Source organism: Sinocyclocheilus grahami, unplaced genomic scaffold, assembly GCF_001515645.1.
Source record: "Sinocyclocheilus grahami isolate Dianchi unplaced genomic scaffold, SAMN03320097.WGS_v1.1 scaffold2.1, whole genome shotgun sequence".
In the NCBI taxonomy this organism is placed as follows: Eukaryota; Metazoa; Chordata; class Actinopteri; order Cypriniformes; family Cyprinidae; genus Sinocyclocheilus; species Sinocyclocheilus grahami.
In genome coordinates this window covers 662,355-689,961 of record NW_015505181.1, presented here as the reverse complement: position 1 = coordinate 689,961, position 27,607 = coordinate 662,355, and the positions used below count along the sequence as shown (strand labels likewise).

General features: G+C 38.6%; 1 protein-coding gene across 1 annotated transcript; it reads left to right on the top strand.

The window, feature by feature from the left end:
* The first annotated feature begins 1,612 nt into the window (after positions 1–1,612).
* LOC107600506 (extracellular sulfatase Sulf-2-like) lies at positions 1,613–27,607 on the top strand. Its single transcript, XM_016292468.1, has 21 exons — positions 1,613–1,675; positions 14,448–14,687; positions 15,099–15,338; positions 16,269–16,420; positions 18,896–19,065; positions 19,843–19,993; positions 21,114–21,289; positions 21,381–21,509; positions 21,706–21,771; positions 22,018–22,141; positions 22,252–22,450; positions 23,288–23,531; positions 23,668–23,764; positions 23,898–23,992; positions 24,080–24,136; positions 24,264–24,433; positions 24,550–24,692; positions 24,805–24,913; positions 25,002–25,035; positions 26,611–26,664; positions 27,023–27,607. Exons 2-21 carry the CDS (start codon positions 14,507–14,509, stop codon positions 27,051–27,053), a joined length of 2,622 nt encoding a protein of 873 aa, XP_016147954.1. The 5' UTR covers positions 1,613–1,675; positions 14,448–14,506; the 3' UTR covers positions 27,054–27,607.

The following is a 27,607-nucleotide window of genomic DNA, read 5'->3' as shown; positions in this document are numbered from 1 at the left end:
ATTTCATCCTCACTGAATAAAAGTGTTAATTGCTTTAAAAAATCTTGACCCAAACTTTTGAATGGAAGTGTATATATCAAAAACCCTGATCTACGCACACCAATGAGATCCCCCTGCAATCTAATTAGGAGTCAGATATTAAAACAGTGAGCTGTGTGCTGGGATAATTGATTCTTTCCACTCTGTGCACACGAAACAAGCAGACAGCAGGAGATACCCAGCTTTGTCAACATTGGGCGATGTGCCTGCTTTTTAAAAAAGGCACCCCAATGAAACTACGTAGATTGTGCCAACCGACATCCCACACACACAAAGGTACACCACATGCATCCCAGTGTGTATGGGGATGACTAAAAAACCTCCTGTTTGTATGAGTGGCTATAGCCTGGCAGGTCAGTGGGAAATCATACACGCTTTGCCTCAGCGCACTTTTTGGCTGTCATCAGAGGAACAGTCTAACTGTCTCTCTCTCCTCTGGCAAAATCACTCAAACCCTGATAATTACCCTCTTCCTTTGAGAGTTATCAAAATGGACAACTCTCCCACTGCTTTGCTAATTACTTTAATAGGTTTAGATAGAGATTAGCAACAGACTAGAAGCTTGGGGAATGTGTGATGTTGATAGAAGTGAATAATTCCCCTTACCTTTCTTTGATTTTAAAATTCAAATCTGGTTTATTTGATTTGTATGCTCCGTTTTAAGCCTGCTTTATCATCCATGTTGGAAACAGGACTGCAGAACATATCAGCTCATGAGCGTACAGGGTCATTAACTGAATGGGCTGTAAGACCTGTATTGCTGTCCGTTGACCCTAATGTCGCAGCCATGACTGTGTGTCTGTAGAGTCATTCACTATCACAATTTATGGCCAGTTTTATAGAGGTTGGGTCAGACTCAGTCTCTCATCAAGTACTTTTAGCTTTGTGTAGCCCTTTCCTCCCTCAAGCAGATTCTATGTGAACCTCTCAATTAGTGGTGGTAACCACCTGCACGGGTCTATTTGTGGAATGTAACAACCATTGTAATTGGCAGGGAAGTAAATGGAGGGGAAAAGCAGGGGAAATTGTGGGAATGGTAATAGTCTTTTTTATGGATTACAGATTACGATCATCAAAGGGGCACTTGAGAGGGTCCAGTCTCGCCACATGCAGGGTAAAGACGCATACACTGGCCCCAATGACAGCGTCATTAACGAAATGGGCTTTAGTGATACCACATTAATGGCCAGTTACCAAATGGAGGGGAAAAGTGGCTATTGTAACCAGATACCACTATGTAATGATTATAGGTACTGTATTAGCTAAATGTATATACAGTATGTGGGAACTGTGTAATACTACCTTGGCAAACTTCATATTTTTTCCAACCTGGTTCCATTTTAATTTGAGATTTCAGATGTTTTTTTTGTTTTTTTTTTTATCTAAAGCAATTGACATTGCATTCAAGGTATACATTTTATCCCTTCAGTGAGATTCCCTGAAAATTCAAACCCATGCACTTGATTTACAAGTGCCATGCTTTGTTGATCTACTGTTTGAGCAACAGGAATACTATGTTTTCTATGTTTTGGCCTGCATGCCATGTCATTGATTCTTGTGAATTGGCATTACAGGGGGTTTAAGGATCCAAGGCATGGTGACATCAGGAAGATAATTTAAACAGCTGTGGCAGCAGGTAACCTGACTTTATTGTCACCTTGACATGCTTTTACATGTATATTGTTCACAAGCTGTTAATTCTCATATCTGATCTGTGGCTTAACAGAGAGAACTGTTGGAATGACTGGAATTAATGAAACAGCTGGCCTTTATTCTTTGATCAAAGTGACATTTATTTATTTGTTTATTTATTTATTGCTGATTCTAAAGGTAAATTGGTGGATTTAAATGCGGTAAAATGTGTAATATGGAGCTAAAAATAGTCCTATTGGTGGCTGAAAGCATTATCAAATTAACCAAAATTCTTAAGAAAACAATACAAAGCAGATAGGGCATTTGTAGAATTCTATGATTGACAGGAGGTTCAGCTGAGTAAATCTGTGTGTGCAAGTCATGGGTTGTTGGTCATATGATTAAAGATATTCATGCACAATTAAATCACAATGTGACGGAAATGAGACTGAACAATTTTCACCAGCTGTTTTATCAATTTGGCACTTGTGTCTGACAGTGGGTGGATTTATTTCTGTTAAATGTGTGTGTTTATGGTTATGTGAGTGTGAGAACCTGCTTTCGATATGGATTACACATTAGGTACGAACTCGTCAAAACAGGAACGAATGATAATAAGAATTGTCCAGGACTACATCTTTAGTACTTTTTTAATCAGAAGCTGCAATGGCATATTAAATAAACTATTTCCAATATGAAAATAGAGAAATACTGAAAAAAGAAAGAGAGATGTATAATGTTTTAGCTGTGAGAATTGCTGGTATGGATAACATGCCAGTGGAGATATTGATTATGCCTTGGTTGTGCCCAAAATAGAGCATGATTAACAATATGGGCCTTTGTTATCACACAATCCGAATTTTAAAAACATTTAAACACAGAGCAAATAAAATTAGATTTTTTAAAAAGTAATTTAGTTAAGGATTGTTCAATTAATTTCATTTCACTTTGTGCTATTAGCTTTTATAGGTTCACGTCTCAACATTGTTTTGATGTGTTGTTCTTTTACTGATCAGGACAAAATAGCTTATTAATACCTTACAGTATCCAAAACATGTCAAGGTCCACATTTCATAACTGTTTCGTGGCTAATTAACTGTTTATTTTTCCCATATAGACAATCAAAGCCATTAATATCTGAATAGCTGAGAGTTTTGTAGCCTTGGCCAGATCTGTGCCTTGCCACAATTCTGTCTCTGAGCTCTTCAGGCAGTTCCTTTGACCTCATGATTCTCATTTGCTCAGACTTGCACTGTGAGCTGTAAGGTCTTATATAGACAGTTGTGTGGCTTTCCTAATCAAGTCCAGTCAGTATAATCAAACACAGCTGGACTCAAATTAAGGTGTAGAACCATCTCAAGGATGCTCAGAAGAAATGGACAGCACCTGAGTTAAATATTTGAGTGTCACAGCAAAGGGTCTGAATACTTAGGACCATGTGATATTTCAGTTTTTCTTTTTTAATAAATCTGCAAAAATGTCAACAATTCTGTGTTTTTCTGTCAATATGGGGTGCTGTGTGTACATTAATGAGGAAAAAAACTTAACTTGAATGATTTTAGCAAATGGCTGCAATATTGTTAAGAGTGAAAATTTTAAGACCTTGTCTAATTCCTATTTTCAAGTTCCCATCTATCCCTGCTGTTCTTAAAGCCCTTGTGTGTTTTTGGCAATGAGGCCTGTAACATGTATAGATTTTGGAGGGTCTACCACTAAGCCTGCTAATCTAACCACAAAGAAAAGGAAGGGAGAAGGAGAAGAGGATAAGGATGAGGAAAGTCAGAAAAGGAAAATATCAACCAGCCACACATCCCCAGGGACAATCTCCAATGAAGATTAGAAAATCCTCACAGTAGCCACACTGACAGTGGGAAGCCCATGTGAATTACTGCTAATGTTCATGTGCAGAAATCCACAGGGGTCAGAGGCGCTGGATGTGATAATTACGCTTTCTGCTGTGAGCTGCAAGTGCTCTTTTGTGAGAAGGATATTGAAGATAGTGTAAGTGAATGGAGGCGATTTGGGTTATTATGGTTTGAAAATGTACCTAGTTTTTGTTTTTAGTTTTATTTCATTATTTATTTTGATTTCCATTTCCAATTTAGTTTTAGTTCATTTTAATTGACCAAAATATTTTTTACTTTTTTAGAAAAAGTAGTTTGTATTTCATTTCAGTATTTTAATTTCTTTACATTACATTGTTACACCAAAAGATGGTGAATCGGTGATTCATTCAGGAACTAAATAATTGACCATCTTTATGAGTACATTTACATATACATTTAGTCATTTTGCCAACGCTTTTATCCAAGGCGACTTACAACTGGGGAATACATAAAACATAAATTCTTCTTAGAGGCAAACAGACACAGGAAGTGCTTGAAATACCAAGTTTTAGGCATTGTTCAAATAAGTACAAGCTAGAAAAGGGAAGGAATAAATAAAGAGAAAGATGTCATTGACATTCAGTGTTGTTAAGATGAAGTCAAGTAGCGTTTAAAGAGATGAGTTTTCAGCTGTCGCTTGAAAATTGTCAGGGATTCAGCATTCCGGATAGGGGTGGGAAGATCATTCCACCAGCCAGGAACAGTGAACGGGAATGTTCTGGAAAGTGATTTTGAGCCTCTCTGTGATGGTACACGAGGCGTCGCTCACTAGTGGCTCTCAGACTTCTGGAGGGGATGTAGATTCGTAGTACTGAGTGGAAGTAGGCGGGTGCTGAGCCTGTGGCTGTTCTATATGCAAGCATCAATGTCTTGAACTTGATGCGAGCCTCAACCGGCAGCCAGTGCAAGGAGATAAAGAGAGGTGTAACATGGGCTCTTTTGGGCTCATTGAAGACCAGTCGTGCCGCTGCATTCTGAATCATTTGTAGAGGTTTGATTGTGCTTGATGGAAGTCCAGCCAGAAGAGCATTGCAGTAGTCCAGCCTAGAAATGACAAGGCCCTGGACAAGAAGTTGTGCAGCATGCTCCGTTAGAAAGGGCCCGATCTTTCTGATATTGTGCAATGCAAACCGGCAAGATCGAGCAGTCGTTGCAATGTGGTCTTTAAAGGTCAGCTGGTCATCCAAGATTACACCAAGATTTCTGACCGAAGTTGATGGGGTAATAGTAGAAGAACCTAGCTGGATGGAGAAATCATGCTGTAGAGTTGGACTGGCAGGGAAGACAAGAAGCTCAGTCTTTGCCAGGTTGAGCTGTAAGTGATATTCTTTCATCCATGCCGAGATGTCTGCCAGGCAGCCTGAGATCCGTGCAGCTACCGTTGGATCATCTGGTTGAAATGAAAGATAGAGCTGTGTGTCATCAGCATAGCAATGGTAGGAGAAGCCATGTGCCTGTATGATGGGACCCAGTGATGTAGTGTATATGGAGAAGAGGAGGGTCATTGAATGAGTAAGTAATTGAATCTTTCGATCAACCAATTTGCTCAAAATACAGGAACAAAACAATACTACTTTGAATTGTGCAAGTATTGTGTTTTAACTGATTTCAAAATGAAGTTTTGTTTTGATTTTCATTCTCTTCTAAAATAGATGACCGTGAAAAAGCAGTGAAACATCCATGCTTGAGTAAAAGTTTGTAAATGAAAAATACTTAAAAATTACTTAAAATTATAACCAAGTCCAACAAGAGGAGAAGCTCACACACATAATCATAGAAAAATGTTATTACAAAATGCTTTTATTCAGGGTCCAATAAAGTGAAAATGCACAGTACAAATACAAAACCTTTTTGATTCACACCATCATCAGTGCCATACAATTTTTTATGCAATTTCTATGCATGCATTTCCTCTTGTTGGACTACATTCTCTATTAAAACAATTTCAGTTTTAATTAATTAAATATTTTTGACAGCTAGTTTTTGCAGTAGTTTTCATTAACAATCTATAACGTTGATTTTTGGTGAAGTGATGCTTGTTATTTCTGGTTGGGTCACTCACACATTTGCTGTAAAGATTCATGTGTTTCTTTGTATTCACCACTGAGCCAGATTACTGAAATAAGAAAACAATATTGTCTGTAATCATCATTAAGTCAGGGCCATTACCCTTCCCCTCTCCCCAAGTCATTTAGAGGAGACAAGAAAAATTGGAAGTAATTAAAAGAAAATGAATGATGTGAACTAGCATCCTGTAGCGTGGCAGAAAGCAGATTGTATGGAAAACTGATACTAATTGTTGGAAACAAACAAACAAATATTTCACTACAGACACACAGTAGATGTTACATCGATGAAAACCTAAAAAGAAATGTAATGTCCTTGGATATGCTATTCCGGTTTTTATTATGGATAAATTCATACTCGTAAATTCGTGGTTTTAATGTGAAGAATATTTTGATGAGCAGCATTGTCCTGCTCTCTTAAGGATCTGAGGTACCACTTCTCTGTCTGCATTAGAATATGTAAATCAAGTAACCAGTAGTCATTCACCCATCTTGTTGTATTTCATCTTTCTTTCTCACTCCATCTCTTTCTTTTGTCAGAATAGGATGAGTGGGGCCAGTGCTCCCAGAAAGAGTAATCTTAAAAGAGTTTCCTGGCAGTTAGCAGTGGAAAAACTATTTTCTTTTTTAGATACTTGTTAAGACCCAGATATACAGGGTTCACAGGAAACCCTCAGAGGCACAATCACAGCACTGCCGATAGTTTGTACAACTGGGCCAAAAAATTCTGAGGCAACTAGTGAACATAATTCTCTTTTGCATTTGCTAGTTTAATCCAGTATGTTCATAATAAGTTATTTTAACTGCATAATAATTTGTATAAAAAGTTTAAAAGTTTAAAATTTCCATTAATTCGATTTTTTTGGTGAGTTTCTCCCCATTTTGCTTTAACTCAAGCTCTATGAGCTTCAAAGTTCAAAGTTTTAACATTCCCCATATTTTTAGGCCTAAAATAGATTTTGAATCGCAGGTTTCCATCTTCAATCTCATACTTTTGGACCCTACTGTATGTGGCCCTTCTGTCCTTCTGTCACAGGACAGACGGAGGGCGGTAAAGTGGCCTTAGACACAAGGGTGACCCCCACAAATATCCCCCATTGGACACAGGGCTAAGGACCACCACACTTGCCTAGTGATTTCCATATGGTTGCTGACGGATACGGAGGACAGGAACTGGATTCCTCTGCTCCTGATGGCAGGAGTGCCACACATTTCGGTGTTATTAGTCTTCAGAGGAAGCACTAAAACATGGCTTTTCATCTGTGAATTATTAGCCCATCAGTATGATAACAAGCAGATGAATATGATCATAAAGTGTTATTCTGACCTTTCTTTGGTGTTGTTTGAAGCTGAAACAGAAAAGGCTCATCATAAACTCATTCGGATATCAGTTCAAAGAAGTTCAACTAGCTGGAGGAAGCTGGATTAAAGTAATTCATTTTTAAAACTTATATTATACAAAACATTTATTAAATTAATATTCTGGATTCAAAATGCGAATGACAACATTTGTGGCCTAATGCTGATTACCACCAAAATTTGGGCCAATTTTTGGAGCAGAAACGTGAGTAAACACTTTTCATGCCAAAATCATGTTAACTTGCATTTTGTTCACATTTTATGTCTTTTCTTTTTTTTTCTCCTTTTTTACAGATATTTTTATTTATTTATTTACATTTTAAGAAAAGTAACAATTATTTTTTTGGATGAGCTTAACTTAAACCTGGAATATTATTTTAGGTACTTTACCTATTAGGTATTATTAGATACTTTTACCTGTTAGGTAATATTAGATAATTTAGCCATTCTCAGTCAGTAACGTGTAAAGCAATGCTTTATTTTTTCTCACTTGCTCAGTTGCTCCCTCATTTGCTCTTGTCAGCATAGTCGTGTGATGTGTCTCAGAAGGTTACATGTCAATGACGATTACGGGACTTAAGGTGTTGACTCTGACCTACCTAATTAGTATAGCTGTATGATTTAGAAGCCTTTTGTGTTCACACAGTGCTGACATGCAGCTTTTCGGCTGTTTATCATATTGCTGATCAAGGCAGAAAACACAATTTGCTTATGATAATTGTATGTTCAATATTTGCCCAAGGAAAATGCCCCTCTGCAACTGCTCACAGCCTCGTTAAAACTCACAAATCAATTGTTGTAAGTGCCATGGCCTATATGTTCCACTCCAAACAAGTAGGGAATGATGGATACTGATGTTGACCAAATCCGACGCAAGTCTGTTTGGCCACAGTCTACCACAAAAGGGCCTGATGTACAGTATTCAACTGGAGAATCCACATATCCCCCACCTCACCTTAAACTAGCTGGCAGATAAAGGTATTCTCCATGAAAGAGGCTTGTCAGAACATTTGCATCTGAATGCCAACTGCTGTTGGCAAATTCAAGGAGACTTTAGAAAGTTTGCATACTGAATCGGAGGGTGGACACACATTCCCCAAGTCATGCCAGCATAGTTATGAGTGCAGGAAGTAGACTGATGGCGGTACTTGAGAGGCCCAGGGCATGAAAGTCGGGTCAAGTGCACCCTATTTCACCTGTGTCCAATGGCTCTTTGCGGTTTCTGTTGTTCTGCCATGTTCAAGACCTTCTGTAAAAAATTATGTTGGTTTGTCAATCATTTTGTTTGACATTTGTTATGGAAACCAGCCTGTTTGTAAAAGCTCACACAAATTTTTTTTTATATCAAATCAAAATAAAAACTGTCTTGAAAATGTTCTATAGACAGTTGTAAAGAATTATATAATAATATTTTTTTAATATTAATCTTTATATTTATTACCAGCAAAAATGTAATCTATAAATATCATGTTTTTATGCCATTTAAAATAGTTAATTGTTTTAAGTATAAACCTTATACACTTTTGATAGATTTATGCTTAAATAAGAAACATGGGGTAAGAAAAAAAATAACATAAAACTTGTTTTTTAAGAATATATTTTGGAATAAGTATATACAGTATATATAAATGTATATGTATATAATGCACACACATATACATATGTGTGTGTATATGTGTATATATGTGTATATTGCTCTCAGTCCTCTGTGGAACATTTTCAAAGCAATATTTTTTGAATAATAATTTTTAAAATGTACTCTACATTTCATAACTAGCTCAAAACTAAAAAAATGTTGTTGCATATTTCCCCCTACATTTGAATGAGATTTGATATAAAGTTTAAAATTGGTTTTCTGAGGTCCAAATAGTTTTTCCCCCCCCCCGGCATTCATTATATACCCAGGTTTGCCATAACATATCATGTCATCCCAATTTACAATGCAAGCTGAGCAAAATGCTGACAGCAGCAATAAGAGGAGCTTTGCGCTAAAGGACAAGCTGGCATGCAGAATGGTACATCAGATACAGAACATCTGATACTGGCACCATTTTATCTCAAGCCCCTGGTCATGAATTATTCTCACTGTAATGAAGAGCCTCTAAAATCACACAAGATTGCTTGAAAATATCTCTGTCGTCACCATGCAAGTGAACAAAGAATCTATAGCAATCAGTAAGTCGCAATTAATAATGTTAGCATTCCTTTTAAGGATGAAAACATCTCTTGTTTGTCCAGCTAGAGCTATTTAAGATTTAACTCTTTTCTCAAGCTGTTGTTTTGATCAATTGCCAGCAATGAGTCCTGGTTAGGGATAAGGAGGAGAGGATGGGGCCCTGGGGTGAACAGAGCAGCCAAGAGAATTTAAAACAGGAGACCCCCAAGGTCAGACCTCATCCATTCCCCTGAGAGAGAACAATGACGGAGGAGAGAACGGGAATTAACATGGACTGAATGCAGCTGTGTGAGTGTTTGAGAGGGTATGAGAGGAGATGGTGGGAGAAATGGAAAGAGAAAGAGTGACAAGAAGAACATAAATGCAGGACTAAAAGCTGTCAGAAATATGATAAGATTAAAAATCCCCTTGGAGAATTTGTTAAGATGAGAAGGTCCAGGGATGGGCAGTGGGAGATCCTCAAGGCATCTCTTGCAGAAAGTTTTGGCTTCTAGATTGGAGGGTGAACTTTGTGTGGTCACCTCTGCCCTGAAGACTGCAGGGTGCCTGGATCTACAGCACGCCTGGCCTTGACCGCTCTGAGGTAAGATTATGAGACTGAGGACGATGGGATTAATTTTAACCTCTGGAAATCGCCAAGGTGTTCATATTTCTGCTGTTGCAGCCTGTGTGTTTTTGAACTTGAAGAAAATAAGCTAGCACGGAGCTTCATGAGAGGAATACTTCCCTGTGGATTTGTGTTTCAAATGTTGACACTGTGGGAGATGGGTTTCCTGTGATCTCCAAAACAAACAGTACGGTAATTCCTATCTGAGCTCATGTTTCCTTCTGAATGTAACTTGTCACAGTTGGTGGTGTGTTGGGTTAATGCTGTGTAAAGAAGCTACAAAATCCTTGTATTGTATTTGATTATCAGTTATCAGACTTGTTGGTTGACCTCCTCAGAGGACAAAGAACAACTGCTGTAGGTTTTATCCAGTAATTCTGGCATGTTAGAGGTGTTTTGCACTTGTACTGATTTGGCAAATTGACTGCAATTTACATCATGTCAACAATGCTGTGTTTTTCTGTCAATATGGGGTGCTGTGTGTACATTAATGAGGAAAAAAAATGAACTTAAATGATTTTAGCAAATGGCTGCAATATAACAAAGAGTGAAAAATTTAAGGGGGTCTGAATACTTTCCGTACCCACTGTATGTGTAGTGCTGCTTTCACAGTGAAAAATGTTTCTCTTCAGCTTCAGTGAATCACAAATGCTGGTCATAACTGAGGTGTTTGAAACAGGTCATAAATATGGCAGCAATTCCACCTTTAATTTGCCAAATTCTGTGATTGCACAGTAAATCAGTTGTTATCAATTGTTCTGTTCTGATGGACATTTGGGAAAACACAGTGCAGCATGTACATAATAAAATGCAATTAAACATAATTATTCATTGGATAGCAAAGTAAATAGATTAACTTTAAAAGTGCAAGAAGAATGCATCCTATGTGTTTATTTGTAATGTCAAAGGCCGCGTGATGAACTCAGTGTATTATTAATGACAATTATTCTGTCACTTGTCATTTTTATGTCAAGATTGATTGTACTTCCATGCATTTAGCCAAGTAAATAAAATTTTTAACAATTGTAATTTTTCAGCTTTTATCATGTTAATAATTGTGCTTATTATTAATTTTGTGCTTTTTTTTTTTTTTTTTGCTTTGGTACGATAAAGAGTCCAGTGTAAAATCCTGAAGCAAATCCAAATACATATTCTTAATGATAGTCCCTTAAGCATTTTCTTATGCATTAAAAACTGCCCCAGCTCTGGCTGTGAGGTCAGTCTAAGCATGCATCTACACATTTCCATAATTAATTTGTATGACATCACATACCCTCCCTTTTCCAATCCATTAACACCCAACTGTCTTCTCTAATAATGACCCTTTCCTCTTCTAACCTTTGGCCCGTATCATTCAGCCTCTCTCTGACTCCTTTTGTACTGTAGCCTGCTGTCGTTAGCATCCACACCAGCTGCAATGTGTTCAACCGAGCCGATCGTTACACTTCGGGAATGAGTCGGTCTCTATGCATCATTAATGATTAATTAATGCCAATGATCATAAATAATATTATTTATATGGACAAGCTCCTCAGTTACTCTGCCAGTGGTGACCAAAACCCCAAAGGAGTCGAAGTGGAGGGTCATTTGAGAAGGAGTGTGTGTGTGAATGTGCCACTGTCAGTAAATTCCACATTGAGTTAATGCTATATATCTGAGCTCCTAATTTATCTTCAAAACTTCTAGGAATCTTAGCTTAAGAGTGATTTAGGAACAATCTGAGAGCAACTCTGAGCTAGGAAAAGACAAAAACTTTCATTCTTTTGAAGACTGTGACTGGTTGTCTAAGAAGAAAAAAAATAAGAGCTCTTTTAAATAGGGTATATTTTTTCCTAATTAACCCCTCCCCACACACACACACACAGATAGATTGCTTTTGATTAAACTTTTGTTCGATTTATCTGTGAATCCATTAAATCCCAACAATAATTTTATTTTAGCATTAGAAACACTACTATGACTAAAGAGCATACAAATACTGGTGAATTAACCATTACAAAAACATATAAAAATGATTTTGGTAATCATCAATACTGTTAGTTTAGGGCAGCTGTGGCACAAACCTTACATTAGATGGTGGTCTAATAAATTTGTGTGTGTGTGTGTATATATATATATATATATATATATATATATATACACACGTTGTTGTGCCTCTAATAAGACTGGTCACAAACATGATCCCTGCTGCATGATCCAATAGCGTCTTTTTAGGTCACTGTCATCTATTGTCTGCAACACATTTCTTCTCCCTCTTTGTCTTTCGGCCATTTTCTCTTCTGCTAAATAAACTCTTAAGCCCATTTTGAAAGTCCTCCTCCTTACTCCTAACACTTTTTGACCTTAAGAGCTCTTTTAAGGTTTAAGATGCTTTGTGAACCACTTTCATCTTTACTAGGATTTTCTCTTTGACTTTAAAGGGGTCATATGATGAGACGTCGATTTTCCTTTCTCTTTGGAGTGTTACAAGCTCTTGGTGCATAAAGATCTGTAAAGTTGCAAAGACTAAAGTCTTGAATCCAGAGAGATATTCTTTATAAAAGTTAAGAGTCAACCATGCCTACCTAAAACGGCTCGTTCTAACACGCCCCCACATGTCTACGTCACGATGTGGGAAGATTTGCATAACGCCGCCCAAATGTTCACGCAAAGAAAGAAGGCACAACTTTTATTCTCGCTTTAGTATTGTTGCTGCCGCCGCCGCCATGTCGTGAAGACGCTGTGTGTTTTGTTGTCCCTCACGCTAGGCCGCTGTGTTTTTCGTTGTGAAAGCGAAACTACTTTGTTTGGCCTTCCAAAAGAGGACACGACTAGAAATCAGTGGTTAAGTTGTATTTACAACACTGTTCCAGAACAGTTCAACCCTAATATTCATTTGTGTGCTGCACATTTTATAGAGGACTGTTTCCTGATCCTGGTAGAGTAGACTACAATGCCGGCTGTTCTGACTGTAAGTACGTTTTAATTTAAAGGATTTGCCACTGATGATTCAAAAGCGAGTTATGAGCAGTGTAGGGTAGTGCTTGTTGTTTGTCGTTTCTCCGATCACAAATGCAGACATGGTTTTATGTTTATGCAGCGAAATGCAACGCAACGCGTAAAAAGACAGTATAAGTCGTTATAATCCGTAATTATGTCCCCACTGGATGCAAGAAATGCCTCGTTTGTAATAGGTTTTCATGTTTTTGTCTCGTCGCTCTGGCCGGACAGGGCATCACAGTATGTTAAGGAACGTAACATTTCCGTCACCCGCTTGAGGTATTCGGCCAATCACAACGCACTGGATAGCTGGCCAATCACAGCACACCTCGCTTTTCAGACCGATGAGCTTTGTAAAAATTGACACATTTCAAAAAGGCAGGGCATAGAGGAGAAACAATAATGTACAGTATGTGGAAAATAATGTGTTTTTTGAACTTTAAACCGCATAAACACATTTCATTACACCAAATACACAAAATAATGTTCTTTTTAGCAACATCATATGACCCCTTTAAGAGGAAACACCCACTTTTCTAAGAATTTTCTTTGAATTTTGTCACTAGGAGCAACTCTTTGAACTAATAATTTTCATGAATATGGGCCCATATGGACCATGTATTGTGAAACCAAGTTATGTTTATACAATATTATACAATATTAAAGGGGTCATATGATGTTGCTAAAAAGAACATTATTTTGTGTATTTGGTTGCATCCAGTGGGGACATAATTACGGATTATAATGACTTATAATGTCTTTTTACGCTTTGCGTTGCATCGTGCTGTGTAAACACAAAACCATGTCTGCATTTATGATCTGAGAAATGACAAACAAGCACTACTCCACACTGCTCAAAACTCGTGTTTGAATCATCAGTGGCAAATCCTTTAAATATGAAAACGTACTTACAGTCTGTGAGTCAGAACAGCCGGCATTGTAGTCTACTCTCCCAGGAAACAGTCCTCCATAAAATGTGCTGCACACATCTGAATATTTGGGTTGAACTGTTGTGGAACAGTGTTGTAAATACAACTTAACCACTTATTTCTAGTTGTGTCCTCTTTTGGAAGGCCAAACACAGTAGTTTCTCTTTCACAACGAAACACACAGCATCACACATGGCGGCAACCACATGTGACGACCCCGGGCTGGACTCCGCTTCGTCCACGGTGAAAGCCCATCGGGCGATCCACAGCGCGAAGTTGATGTATTTCCTCACCGACCCGCACGGATCAGCTCTAGGCATGACAAACGGATATCGTCCTCTTTTGGAAGGCCAAACAAAGTAGTTTCGCTTTCACAACGAAACACACAGCGCCTTCACGACATGGCGGCAACAACAATATTACAGCGAGAATAAAAGTTATGCCTTTTTTCTTTACGTGAACATTTGGGCGGCGTTATGCAAATCTTTCCACATCGTGACGTAGGTATGTGGGGGCGTGTTAGAACGAGCCGTTTTAGGTAGGCGTGGTTGACTTTTAACTTTTATAAAGAATATCTCTTTGGATTTGAGTCTTTAGTCTTTGCAACTTTACAGATCTTCTTTATGCACCAAGAGCTTGTAACACTCCAAAGAGAAAGGAAAAATTGAAATCGCATCATATGACCCCTTTAAATGGACCTCAGGGGGGACATTTTTAAAAAATGTTTGATATGGTCCCTGTAAAAATTCCACTTACACTTATTTTGTTCTCCAGATTGAGAAGAAAACGTGATCTTTCTAACAAGTGTGGGAGGTGGAAGACAGCTTAAAGTCATGGCAGTTGGGTGGAGACCAGCCACCCTTAATTTTGTCTTAATCCTGACAGTCCTCTGCCCCTCGGATGGAACCATGTACTTCTCTGGCCAGAGACTGAGTTCTCGACTTCAGAGGGATCGCCGAAATGTTCGTCCAAACATCATTCTCATTCTTACTGATGACCAGGACATTGAACTCGGTGCGTTTCCCATTTGTGTTTCTCTTTGTATGTGGGTATGTTTTTGTGTCGTTTGTGAGTATGTGCATACTGTGACATCATGTATGAGTTCGTATGATTCACAATTCATTATCATATAATTTTATTATTTTCTTAGCATAAAGGCATCTTACGCATTCAGTCCAGTAGCATCAGCCAACTGCTGAGGTCCACTGTGCCAAACATGCTGTTTTTCTGCTCGTTTTTTGGCACTTTAATCACTGAAGAGGCAACATAATGGTCTTGCTGCTGGTCTTTGTTCAGGCTTTTCATTCAAACCCTTTTAGGGAGGAAATTTATGGTTAAGCATCTGTTACATAAAACAATCTGGATCTCTTTTTCTCTGTCTCCCTCTTTTTCGAATCTACATATATTCCCTGTTTTTCCCTAAAGGCTCAATGCAGGCCATGAACAAAACAAAGCGCATAATGATGCAGGGCGGCACTCACTTCTCCAATGCGTTTGCCACCACTCCAATGTGCTGCCCTTCTCGATCTTCCATCCTGACTGGGAAATATGTGCACAACCACCATACCTACACCAACAACGAGAACTGCTCATCACCGTCCTGGCAGGCTCACCATGAACCGCACACTTTTGCTGTCCACCTCAACAATTCAGGCTATAGGATGGGTTAGTAGACAGCATGTATTTGTGTGCAGTATTTATACAACACAGAGCTATGTTCACAAACTGCTTTTAGTTAGAGGAATAGTTCATCCAAAAATGAAAATTTGCTAGAATTTTACTCACCCTCAGGCCATCCAAGATGCAGATGAGTTTGTTTCTTCATCAGAGCAGATGTAGAGAACTTTAGCATTACATCACTTGCTCAGCAGTGGATCGTCTGTAGTGAATGGGTGCCGTCAGAATAAGACCCCAAACAGCTGGTTAAAAATATCACAACAATACAAAAGTAATCTACATAACTCTAGTCCATCAGTTAATTTCTTGTCAAACAAAAAAGTGCGTGTTTGTAAGAAACAAATCCATTATTTAATTATTTAATTTTAAACCATCGCTTCTAGCCAAAATACCATAATTCGTAATAATGTTTTCCCCAGTGAAAAATACCTATTTGCTTAGAACTATTTTGCACTGTTTTTTCTTGTAAACATTGCTTGATCAGTGCATATTTCTCTCCTGATTCAGACAAGATGACATTTTCACTGGAGAAAGCTGTATTTTGGATATACGACTCATATTATAGCCAGAAGCAACATTTAGAATTTAAAAATGTGGTAATGATAGATTTGTTTATTACAAACACAGCTTTTCACTTCACAAGACATTAATTGAGGAACTGGAGTCGAGTGGATTATTTGTGGATTATTGCAATGTTTTTATCAGCTGTTTGGACTCTGACAGCACCCATTCACTGCAGAGGATCCATTGGTCAGCAAGTGATGTAATGCTAAGTTTCTCCAATGCTGTTCTGATGAAAAAACTTGCTTACATCTTGGATGATCTGAGGACGAGTAAATTCTCAGCAAATGTAAATTTTTGGGTGAACTACTCCTGTCTGACATTTTTTGATCTCAAAATAATTGTTTTCTGTTACAGCCTTCTTTGGCAAGTACCTGAATGAGTACAATGGCTCTTATGTGCCTCCTGGTTGGAGAGAATGGGTAGCACTGGTGAAGAACTCTCGTTTCTACAACTACACACTGTGCCGGAATGGTATCCGAGAAAAGCATGGCACCAACTATCCAAAGGTCGTCTCCTGTCTCTTTTCAAAGAGGATGACTGAACATTGTATGATATTTACTACAGTAGCGTGTGTACCAGTACTGTCAAATCTGTTCAGCTCATTCACAGTATTTACCCAACATATTTGGGATTGCACAATGTATTAGTACAATATCAGTTGTCAAACAACATTAGAGATTTTAGATATTGGGTATGTTCCTGGGGTATTTAAACGCTGCTCTTTTGAACTTTCTATTCATCAGAGAATCCTGGAAAAAATGTATCACAGTTTCCACAAACTATTAAGCAGTATGATTTTAACATTGATAATGATAATAAATGTTCCCTTTCGAACAGTCTCTCCCGTTGCGTCGCTGACGCTTATGGGGAAACTCCTGTTTACTTTGATACTGAAGCCTGATTTGTTCACGTTCGTGTAACTTCATGAACCAATGGCACTTCAACCCGCCAAAAGGGGTGGAGCCGACCACCATATAAGTCGACTCTGAGCGCCATTTCATCAGAATTTTTCTCCTTCAGCGACAAAGATAATCTCCTCACTCACTCTGCAAGCAAGAAGCCGAAGAAGAAGAAAGAAACTGAACCTGCTGCTCTCTGCAATGAGAAGAAGCCCCCTGCAGCGAAAGAAGCCAGAAGCATTCCCCTGTGGCCATCCGGCACCTATTAAAGCAAGTTTCTGAGCAAATTTTCCCAGTGACGTTGTTGCAAAAGTTGCGACACAACTGTGGCTCGTGCAAGGAACCCCTGCACAATTCAGATGGACACGGTGGGTGAGTCGCCTGTCTGGGCAGCGCCCACGCAGAGGCTGTGTTCACCGGGACGAAGTGTTCTCACTGTGAGAACATGAGTCTTTCCCTTCTCCACTCATGGATCACCTTCTTCCATGAAGGTGGTCCTCCCCGGCCTGCTCTCCCATTTCCTACCTCCCCTAGGAGGAAACAGCAGAGCAGAGCAGCTGGGCTCAAACACCAGACTCGATTGAACTCATGCTGGCACAGGTCCCGCATGCTTCACTCTCCCCGCAATGCCTCAACTCGCCTGTGTGCTTTACACATGAGGATCAGCGACCCTCTTCAGCTGCGACTTTGATTCACTTCGGCGGGTCTGAGGAGGAAGCTGTTGTGGATGACTCTGTGTCATTGACGGCTTCAGATACATAAAAGTGGGCATGTTCTGCCGAAGAACCCGACACCCCTCCTTCGACGCAAGCAACATGGCCCAGCATGAACAGCGAGCTGATACGCACCAGGCGCACCCCCTACTTGGCCCTGTGTTAATCCTTCTACTTTTGCCACACTCACCACTGTTGACGGCGCTGAAGAACAAGGTTATAGCAAGTTCCCACCTCAGTGCTTCCTGTCTTGAGTTTGGGCCTAACGACTGTAGAGTTGTCCTCAAACCAAGGTATGGCTATGTGCCAAAAGTGCTCTCCACTCCATTCCGAGCACAAGTCATCACCCTTCTAACGTTCCCCAATTCAGAAGGTGAGTAGGGTCCTAATCCACTCTGCACAGTTCGGGCTCTTAGAGTGTATGTTAAGCACTCTGGCACATTTAGGGAAACAGGGCAGCTCTTTGTATGCTTCAGAGGTCATTCTAAAGGGCTGCCGGTTACGAAGCAGAGACTATCTCACTGGATAGTGGAGTGCTAGTGCTATAGCCCTGACTTATGCCTCAGTGGGCTTGCAGTGTCCTATAGGTGGTGGAATGGCCTCCTCCTGGGCTTGGTCCGGGATTTCTATTGGTGATATTTGCCGGCTGGTCGTCACCATCTACCTTCACCAGTTTTTATGACTTGGACGTCCCTGCCCTGCAGGCACAAATTTTGTCCGCTTTATTCTATCTAAACCTCTTTGTAAGTGAAGAGGGTTATTTCATGCAGTCCTCAGTCTAAGCGGGTCTCATAATTGGATCATGCTTACAGGAGCCCTCAGTGCAGGTGCTCCAGTGCTGGGCTTGCAGAGTGGTTTCGGTCTGCACCTGCTTATAGCATGGCTCTATTGGATGCGTTACCCATAAGCGTCAGCGACGCAATGTGAGAGATCGTTCGAAATGGAATGCTCCGGTTATTAATGTAACCTCGGTTCCCCCAAGATAAGGAAAAGAGCATTGCGTAGGCCGCCATGCTATAAGGCTGCACACGAATCTATGACTGTCGCTTCAGTCAAAAGATTCTGACGAAATGGCAGTCGGCTCCACCCTTTTTGGCGGGTTGATGCTCCATTGGTTTGCGCAGATACAATAATGTGGACAAATCAGGCTTCAGTATCAGAGTAAACAGGAGTTTCCATAAGCATCAGCAACACAAATTTTGTTTGTGACACTGAAAACTGGAGTAATGGCCATTTAAAATGTATAAAAAATAAAAACTGTAATTTTAAATTGCAATAATATTTCACAATATTACTGTTTGTACTGTATTTTTGATTAAATAAATGCACCCTTGGTAAGCATAAGAGACTAATGTTATTTCTTTTACAGGACTATCTCACAGATGTAATCACAAACGACAGCATCAACTACTTTCGTATGTCAAAGAAGATGTACCCACACAGGCCTGTGATGATGGTCCTGAGCCACGCTGCCCCCCATGGGCCAGAGGACGCAGCACCTCAGTACAGCAGCGCCTTCCCCAATGCATCTCAACACATGTAAGACTTTCTATTTCTCTTCATCTTTCTTTCTCGCTCTCTCACACACACACTAAGAGAATTCTCAGTCTGCATGAACAGCTTTATGTGGTCTCATAAATCTCATTCAGTATCAACTTTTCAGTCTTCAGCACTTTATCAAATGTTCTCATGCCATTTGAGATATGACCACCTAATAAATAATGCTTGCTGTATAGTACTGTAGCCACTATTCTCATTTCTAGCTACTTTTAATGAACCAGCCCTTATGACTTATTTGCTCTTGGTTTATTGCAGGAACACAGGTTTGATTATATATTCTGTGTACAGTAATTGTTTCCATAGCGCCTCCGGCAAATGCGTTTATTAGGCTATATAGTTGGCTCAAGAGAGATATACAGTGCTATTATTATAATATCATGATTTATTTGTTGCATCGGTGTTCATTTGTAGGTCCCCTTAGAGGTATAAACTCCATGGCTGGTGCATGTACTGTTATTTTTGTTTGATTTGTGTTTAGCGTTTCATTACTCTGCAATCTTTTATATGCTGTTCTAAATTAGCATACTCATTTTTTGAAACACATGCCCAATTACAAGTTTGCTGTTATTTTATTACAGTTTTTTATGATGATTTTTAGTTGCTCATTCTTAAAGCTGCAGCTGGTATATGCAATGCAACTTTATGCAAATCGAATATTCACAAACAAATGTATATACATTGTACAGTGTAACATTTGTAATATCTTCCAATGGTACAGAAAACAGGTTTTAACAGTTCTGAAAATGTCCCACACAGAACCCCAAGCTACAACCATGCCCCAAATCCAGACAAGCACTGGATCCTGCGGTACACGGGACCCATGAAGCCTGTGCACATGCAGTTCACCAATATGTTGCAGAGAAGGAGGCTGCAGACCCTGCTTTCAGTGGATGACAGCGTCGAGAAGGTCACAGATCATGCTAACCTCACAATATAGCACAATGATCATATTTTATACAAAAATTTGTTCCATTTCTTGTATTTGATTGGCAGTGTGGTGTTCTGAGAGTGCTGCCACAACTGGAATGTTTTTATCACTACATCAGTCTGTCCATTATTAGTGCAAATTTTTCATTAGTAGTGCAAATTCTGCAGTTTACGTCGTTACACTAGTAGGTGACTGCAAGTGACTGAATGAGTGAGTCAATTGAATAATTTTTTCAAAAACACTGATTTATTCAGGAACTAGAATTGATAGCTAGAATTGACTTTTTGAGTGAGTCATTAAATTATCACAGGAATAAATAATGTTTTAAATATATTAATAGAGAAAACATATATATGTTTTCATATACAGTGGGTACGGAAAGTATTCAGACCCCCTTAAATTTTTCACTCTTTGTTATATTGCAGTCATTTGCTAAAATCATTTAAGTTCATTTTTTTTCCTCATTAATGTACACACAGCACCCCATATTGACAGAAAAACACAGAATTGTTGACATTTTTGCAGATTTATTAAAAAAGAAAAACTGAAATATCACATGGTCCTAAGTATTCAGACCCTTTGCTCAGTATTTAGTAGAAGCACCCTTTTGATCTAATACAGCCATGAGTCTTTTTGGGAAAGATGCAACAAGTTTTTCACACCTGGATTTGGAAATCCTCTGCCATTCCTCCTTGCAAATCCTCTCTGCTGGACTCAAATTAAGGTGTAGAACCATCTCAAGGATGCTCAGAAGAAATGGACAGCACCTGAGTTAAATATATGAGTGTCACAGCAAAGGGTCTGAATACTTAGGACCATGTGATATTTCAGTTTTTCTTTTTTAATAAATCTGCAAAAATGTCAACAATTCTGTGTTTTTCTGTCAATATGGGGTGCTGTGTGTACATTAATGAGGGAAAAAAATTAACTTAAATTATTTTAGCAAATGGCTGCAATATAACAAAGAGTGAAAAATTTAAGGGGGTCTGAATACTTTCCGTACCCACTGTATATTTTATTTTTATCAAATAAATGCATACTCAGTACTCACTTTATCTTTTTCTTTAAAAAAATCTGATCAACATTTTTTCCCCCACAGGTTTACAATATGTTGGTGGAAACCGGGGAGTTGGATAACACCTACATCATTTACATGTCTGATCATGGCTATCACATTGGTCAGTTTGGGTTGGTCAAGGGCAAATCAATGCCTTATGAATTTGACATTCGAATCCCCTTCTACCTTAGAGGGCCTAATGTGGATGCGGGTGCCATGTGAGTCAAAGATGTTAAGCTCACAACTTGAGTGAGAAATGCTAAAAATAACACATTGTTGATTCTTTGTGTTCTTTGTGATCTCCTGCAGTAATGCTCACATAGTCCTGAACATTGACCTTGCCCCTACCTTACTGGACATGGCTGGAGTGGATATTCCTTTGGACATGGATGGCAAGTCCATCCTCAAGCTGTTAGAAAAAGAAAGACCGGTCAACAGGTACTTATTGAATTGTGCTGGATAATGACACTATTGTATTCTGTAGAGCTACTATTGAGCTGAATTGAATTTGTTTTATAATTGATGCATGCAACATCGACACTTATTGAAATGAGTTGAATCAACATTGAACCGACTTTAGCTGAATAACAGCACTGTTTATAACTGAATTTAATTTGTCTTCATATTCTTTCAGTTTTACCAAGTTTCATTCCTACAAGAAGGCGAAAGTGTGGCGGGATTCGTTTCTTGTAGAGAGGGGGTGAGTATATTTGATCAGGCCAGATGAACCCATGCATTTTTAATTGAATGCCGTATCACAAACTCTTACACTGTATCGCTCTGAAAAATATTTTTAACCCCAGAAATTGATTAGACATGGCTCCATTAGAGAGACACCAGATGGCACACTGACATCGGACACATCTGCGTGTTTTGAATAGGGGCTGTATCTGATTCTTTGCTGTTTTTGGGTGGCAACCTGATGTGATCTGTTTCCGATCTACAGGAAGCCTCTGCATAAGCTAGCAGATGGCAAAGAGGTGGAACAGAATTCGCTGCCAAAGTATCAGCGGGTCAGAGACCTGTGTCAAAGAGCTGAGTACCAGACGCCCTGTGAGCAACCAGAGCAGGTAAATATTAACTTTCAATTACCACTGCATATTCACTTGATTATTTCCAGTGATTTCCCTGCTGTCCATTTGTCTAGTGCTTTCTAACTAACCGCTCCTCCTCTGTGTAGAAGTGGCAGTGTATTGAGGATCACACTGGCATGCCGAGGCTGTATAAGTGTAAAGGGATGGCGGGTCTCTATGCACCTCGTGCTTTGGGCATGATGGCTGCCAACAGGGGACAGATCAATGGAGCTCGTTCCACATCGTACCACTGTGATTGTGAGCCCACTGTACCTGTCAAGAGGAAGAAGGCACTCACTAAAAAGAGTGAGTCATTCTATAGTTTCACACGTTTGGTCCTGAGAGTGTCATAGTGTTCTTGCTTGGTTAGTGGTTAAATTGTAAGAAGGCTGTTTTTCTGCTTACAGAAAAGTCCAATTGTAATTTTAGTTTTTGGTGGATGGATGTAATTGATTCAAAACAGTCCAAATGTAAAAGGGGTAGTTCGAAGGTGGTTTATAACGCCCAAAGAAAGGTATCTGTTATTCTTATTTATCTCAGTGACAATTGCTTTTATGGTGCAGGAACCCCTGGAAGTATGTGTTCACTGGTTCATTTCATGCTTTTCAAAGCTCACTGAAACAAACTGGTCATGGGTAAAACATTTACTCTAATATAATAAAATATATTCTATTTATACACTCTCATTTAAAAGTTTGGGATCAGTAAGATTTTTGTGTGTGAAGAAAGAAATTAATACTTTTATAATAAAAAATATAGTAAAAGATTAGAGTAATGATGCTGAAAATTCAGCTTTGCAATCACAGAAATAAATTACAAGTATATTCAGATAGAAAGCAGTTGTTTTAAATAATAATTATATTGTACAATATTACTTTTTTCTAATATTTCTTTTTTTTCTTCCTGTGGAACAAAAAAGGAAATATTTTGCAGAATTTTTTTGTGGTTCTCTTTTCCATACAAAGTGGATGGTTTTTTACAAAAAAAAAAAAAAAACACCTGTTCTTTTCTGTGCACCTGTTCTTTTCTGTGCAAATGTTTCTTCCTGGTGGTTGATTATTTTCACATGCAAATATAACATTGGTTTAAAAAATAATTTTATAGTAAGAAATTCTATAAGCAATATTTCAATGTTAATGCCAGATTTGAAGACCAAGAAGAGTTTGCCACGTAATCGTTGGGCTCGCTCTATTCCTTATCACTTGGATTCAAATGTGTACACTCTGGATCTGGAGAAAGGCTACCAGCCCCTCAACCTCAACTCCAGCCTCATGCTAGGGAGAAAGCAGGCAGTGTATGGAGAAAATGTAGAATATAGCGGAATGGGACCCACAGACAGCAACTTCAACCCTCTCACGTCACCCTCTGCTCTTAAAGTCACCTACAGGTACAACTCAGACAGTCGGTTACTGTGGATGATAACAACTACTCAGTGAAAGTCTAATAACCATACTTACTTTGAAACCTGTGGTTTCTATGAATGAGATAGACAACTGAAAAAAGAACATTACTTTTTTGCTCAGATGCTCAATACTGATGAACGACACAGTCAGGTGTGATGGTGGATTATATAAATCTCTACAAGCATGGAAAGATCACAAACTACACATTGAGCATGAGGTAAGATTATAAAGTCGTTCTTAGATGATTTGAATAAAAACATTCAACCATGTGAAAAGTAGGGTAATTCTTAGATTTTACTTTGAACTTTTTGCTCTTCAAATTTTACTTTGACTTTTTGCTCTTCAAATAGATTGAGACACTGCAGACCAAAATAAAGAACCTCAGAGAGGTCAAAGGACATCTAAAGCAGGTTCGACCAAAAGAGTGTGAATGCAACCAAAACACGTAAGCCTGACACACTCTTACTTCATAAAAGGTTTGCATGCTTTCATTTCACACAATTGACAAAATCATGTAATGTTTTCTTTAAAGGTATCAGTACAATAGGGGACTGTTCAAACTCAAATCAGGCCAGATGCATTCTGTCAAGTAGGTTTTCATTCATCATTGGTCATAAACTGAAGGAAGACACATTAATGCCTTATCACTAATGTTACAATCTAACAGTTGACAGTTGATTACAGTTATACTGAAGATATCTGCTCTTTTAATCTAGTAAAATGACCTCCAAAGATAAGAAACAGTGGCTGATGAAAGAGCAGAAACGCAGGAAGAAGTTGAGGAAGCTCCTGAAGCGCCTCCGTAATAATGACACTTGCAGCATGCCTGGCCTCACCTGCTTCACCCATGACAACCAGCACTGGCAGACCGCCCCCTTCTGGACAAGTACTGCATAGCATATCACATTAGTTTTTTCATATTTGACACAAAAACGTATTAAATATGTTTGCTTGACTAAATAATGATGTCATTTCACTTATATTATCTTTTTGTGTTGTCAGTGGGGCCATTTTGTGCTTGCACCAGTGCCAACAATAACACTTACTGGTGTCTGAGGACTATCAATGAGACACATAACTTCCTATTTTGTGAGTTTGCCACTGGCTTCCTAGAGTATTTTAATCTGAACACAGACCCTTATCAGGTAGGCGTATCAAAAGCGTTTTTAAATACTTTTTTTTTTTTATCGAAGAAGATGAGTTAAAATAATCATGGGGACCCCTATCCTTTCCACTGTTGTTATTTTCTGTGTGCAGCTGATAAATGCCGTGAGCACAGTTGATCGTGATGCAGTGAATCACATGCACCAGCAGCTCATGAAACTGCGCAGCTGCAAAGGTCACAAAGAGTGCAATCAGGAGACAGGTGAGTCATGCCCATTGATGTTGCATTTCAACATAATATCTGCAAACATACAATCTATAACCCAATAACACATCATTATGTCTTATAGGTGGTAAAGAAAGAAATTCTTTGTACGATTACAGGTATGGCATCAATCCTGTTTCTAATGGCTAAATAAAAAAGATTATTATTAATATGTATTATTAATATGTATCGTGATGCAGTGAATCACATGCACCAGCAGCTCATGAAACTGCGCAGCTGCAAAGGTCACAAAGAGTGCAATCAGGAGACAGGTGAGTCATGCCCATTGATGTTGCATTTCAACATAATATCTGCAAACATACAATCTGTAACCCAATAACACATCATTATGTCTTATAGGTGGTAAAGAAAGAAATTCTTTGTACGATTACAGGTATGGCATCAATCCTGTTTCTAATGGCTAAATAAAAAAGATTATTATTAATATGTATTTGTGTGTGTGTGTGTGTGTGTGTGTGTGTGTGCGTTTTTGTGACAAATGAGGACATAAATTTGTATAATGACATAGGTATTACAAGGAGAAGGGGACTTTTCAGGACATTATTTGTATAATGACAAAGGTATGACATAGGTATTACAAGGAGAAGGGGACTTTTCAGGACATTATCCCATGTCTCCACTTTTCAAAACGCTTATAAATCACACAGAATGGAGTGTATTGAAAATCTGAAATAGCACAAAGTCTCCTGTAAGGGGTAGGTTTAGGGGTAGGGTTGGTGTAGGGCAATAGAATATACGGTCTGTACAGTAGAAAAACCATTACGCCAATGGAGAGTCCCCACTTTTCACAAAAACAAACCTGTGTGTGTGTGTGTGTGTGTGTGTGTGTGTATACAACTGTTCTAAAGGGATAAGAGATCAGATTTATTTAAAGAAAGTATTCATGTATTCAGCAAGGGAGCATTAAATTGATCAAAAGTGACAGTAAAGTCAATTAAAATGCTACAAAAGATTTCTGTTTCATAAATAAAATAAAGCATTTTCTATTCAGCAAAGTATCACAATCTAAAAAATATATTAAGCAGCTCAACTGTTTTCAGCATTGATAATAGTAAGAAATGTTTTTTGAGCAACAAATCAGCATATAAAAATGATGACGGAAGACTGGAGTAATGGCTGCTGAAAATTCAGCTTTGCCATCACAGAAATAAATCACATTTTCAAATATATTAAAATAGAATAGTTATTTAAAACTGTATTAATATTTCACAATATTTCTGTTTTTATTGTATTTTTGATTAAGCCTTCCAACCTGGGTGAGCTTAACAGACTTTTTTAAAACTGAAAAATCTAGTTATATGTTTGTGGGATCATTACAATATTTTTTAATTATTATAAAGTATTTAATTATTACATTTAATTCAAGCATCTTGAAGTCATTGCCATGGTTCTTCTGGATTTAGTTTGTCTCAGTTTTTTCTGTTTCTTCATGTCATTCCAGACAGACTGGATAATGTTGAGATCAGATCTCTGTGTGACACTACAGGAAAGGATAGAAATAACTGGCTTAAAAACCTTTTTTTTTTTTTTTGTGAAAATATTAGTATCCTAAGACTTTTGCACATTACTGTGTGTGTATCTAGTTCATTTATATTGTCTATTTTTTATCTTTGTTATATGTGTTTGTGTTTTTGCTGGCATCGGGTGCTGTGTGTGTGCTCCACATGCTTCAGGCCTCTTCATCGTCGAAAGAGGCCAAAAGGGAAGAAACCGTCCTCCAAATCAATGTGAGTTTGTTGTACACACCATCTGCTTAATATAACTGAGCCAGCCAGTTATCTGCATAAATCCTCAGTAGCCCTCTTCCCTCTGTCATACAGTGTATGTTCATGCTGTCCCGCGCTGCATGAGTAGCTTTTCAATTCTCCTGACATTCCTTTAGATGCACACGTGACAACGAGTCCTTCATTACTGATAAAAAAGTGTGTTAACAGAGTACAGAGAGATGCAGAGCGTCCCACTGCCATAATTACACATTGTCCTCATTTTGTACTTGACTTTCTTTTGTCTTTATGTTGTTCATATTCTGCTCAAACCTGGAGTTCCGATATCAGAACTAAGATTTGTTATTGTCTGTTTACTCAGGGGCCAAATTTGGGAAGGATGGGTGGGTTAGATCTGTCTCTACTATCCACTGTGAAGGATGCGCAGAGGTGAGGAATGTGAACCGATGAACTCCTGACCCGAGGACAGCAAAGTAAACTCTGCAAACGTCCAGCTATAATGAAGTGTGGAATCGGAGATAGTCGTATCAGTGTGGTCATCTCATTTCCTCTCTCAGTGCAGTTCATTAATTTTTCTATTTCCATTTTTTTGATTCACTACATTTTTTGTGAACTTTTTAATGAAAAACTTCCATCATAGAAACTTTTTATCATAATGAACTTCTGGTGTGAATTTTTTTTTTAATGAGCCAGTCTCTGTCCAATCAAGCACATAACATTTTGTGGCTAAGATCGATCACCTTCACTGCTCTCAAAAGACAAGAAAACTCACACGGCTCATCATCAAGATATGAACCTGTCATCTATTTTTCAATAAACACACTACTTCTTTATCATTCCTTTAAGACTGTGGGACTCTGATACTGTGTTAATCACAGGGCTGGTGTGCTCTGACTTCTCTGCTGCTGTGGATATTGTAATATTACTCTCAAAGTGAAAATCCCAA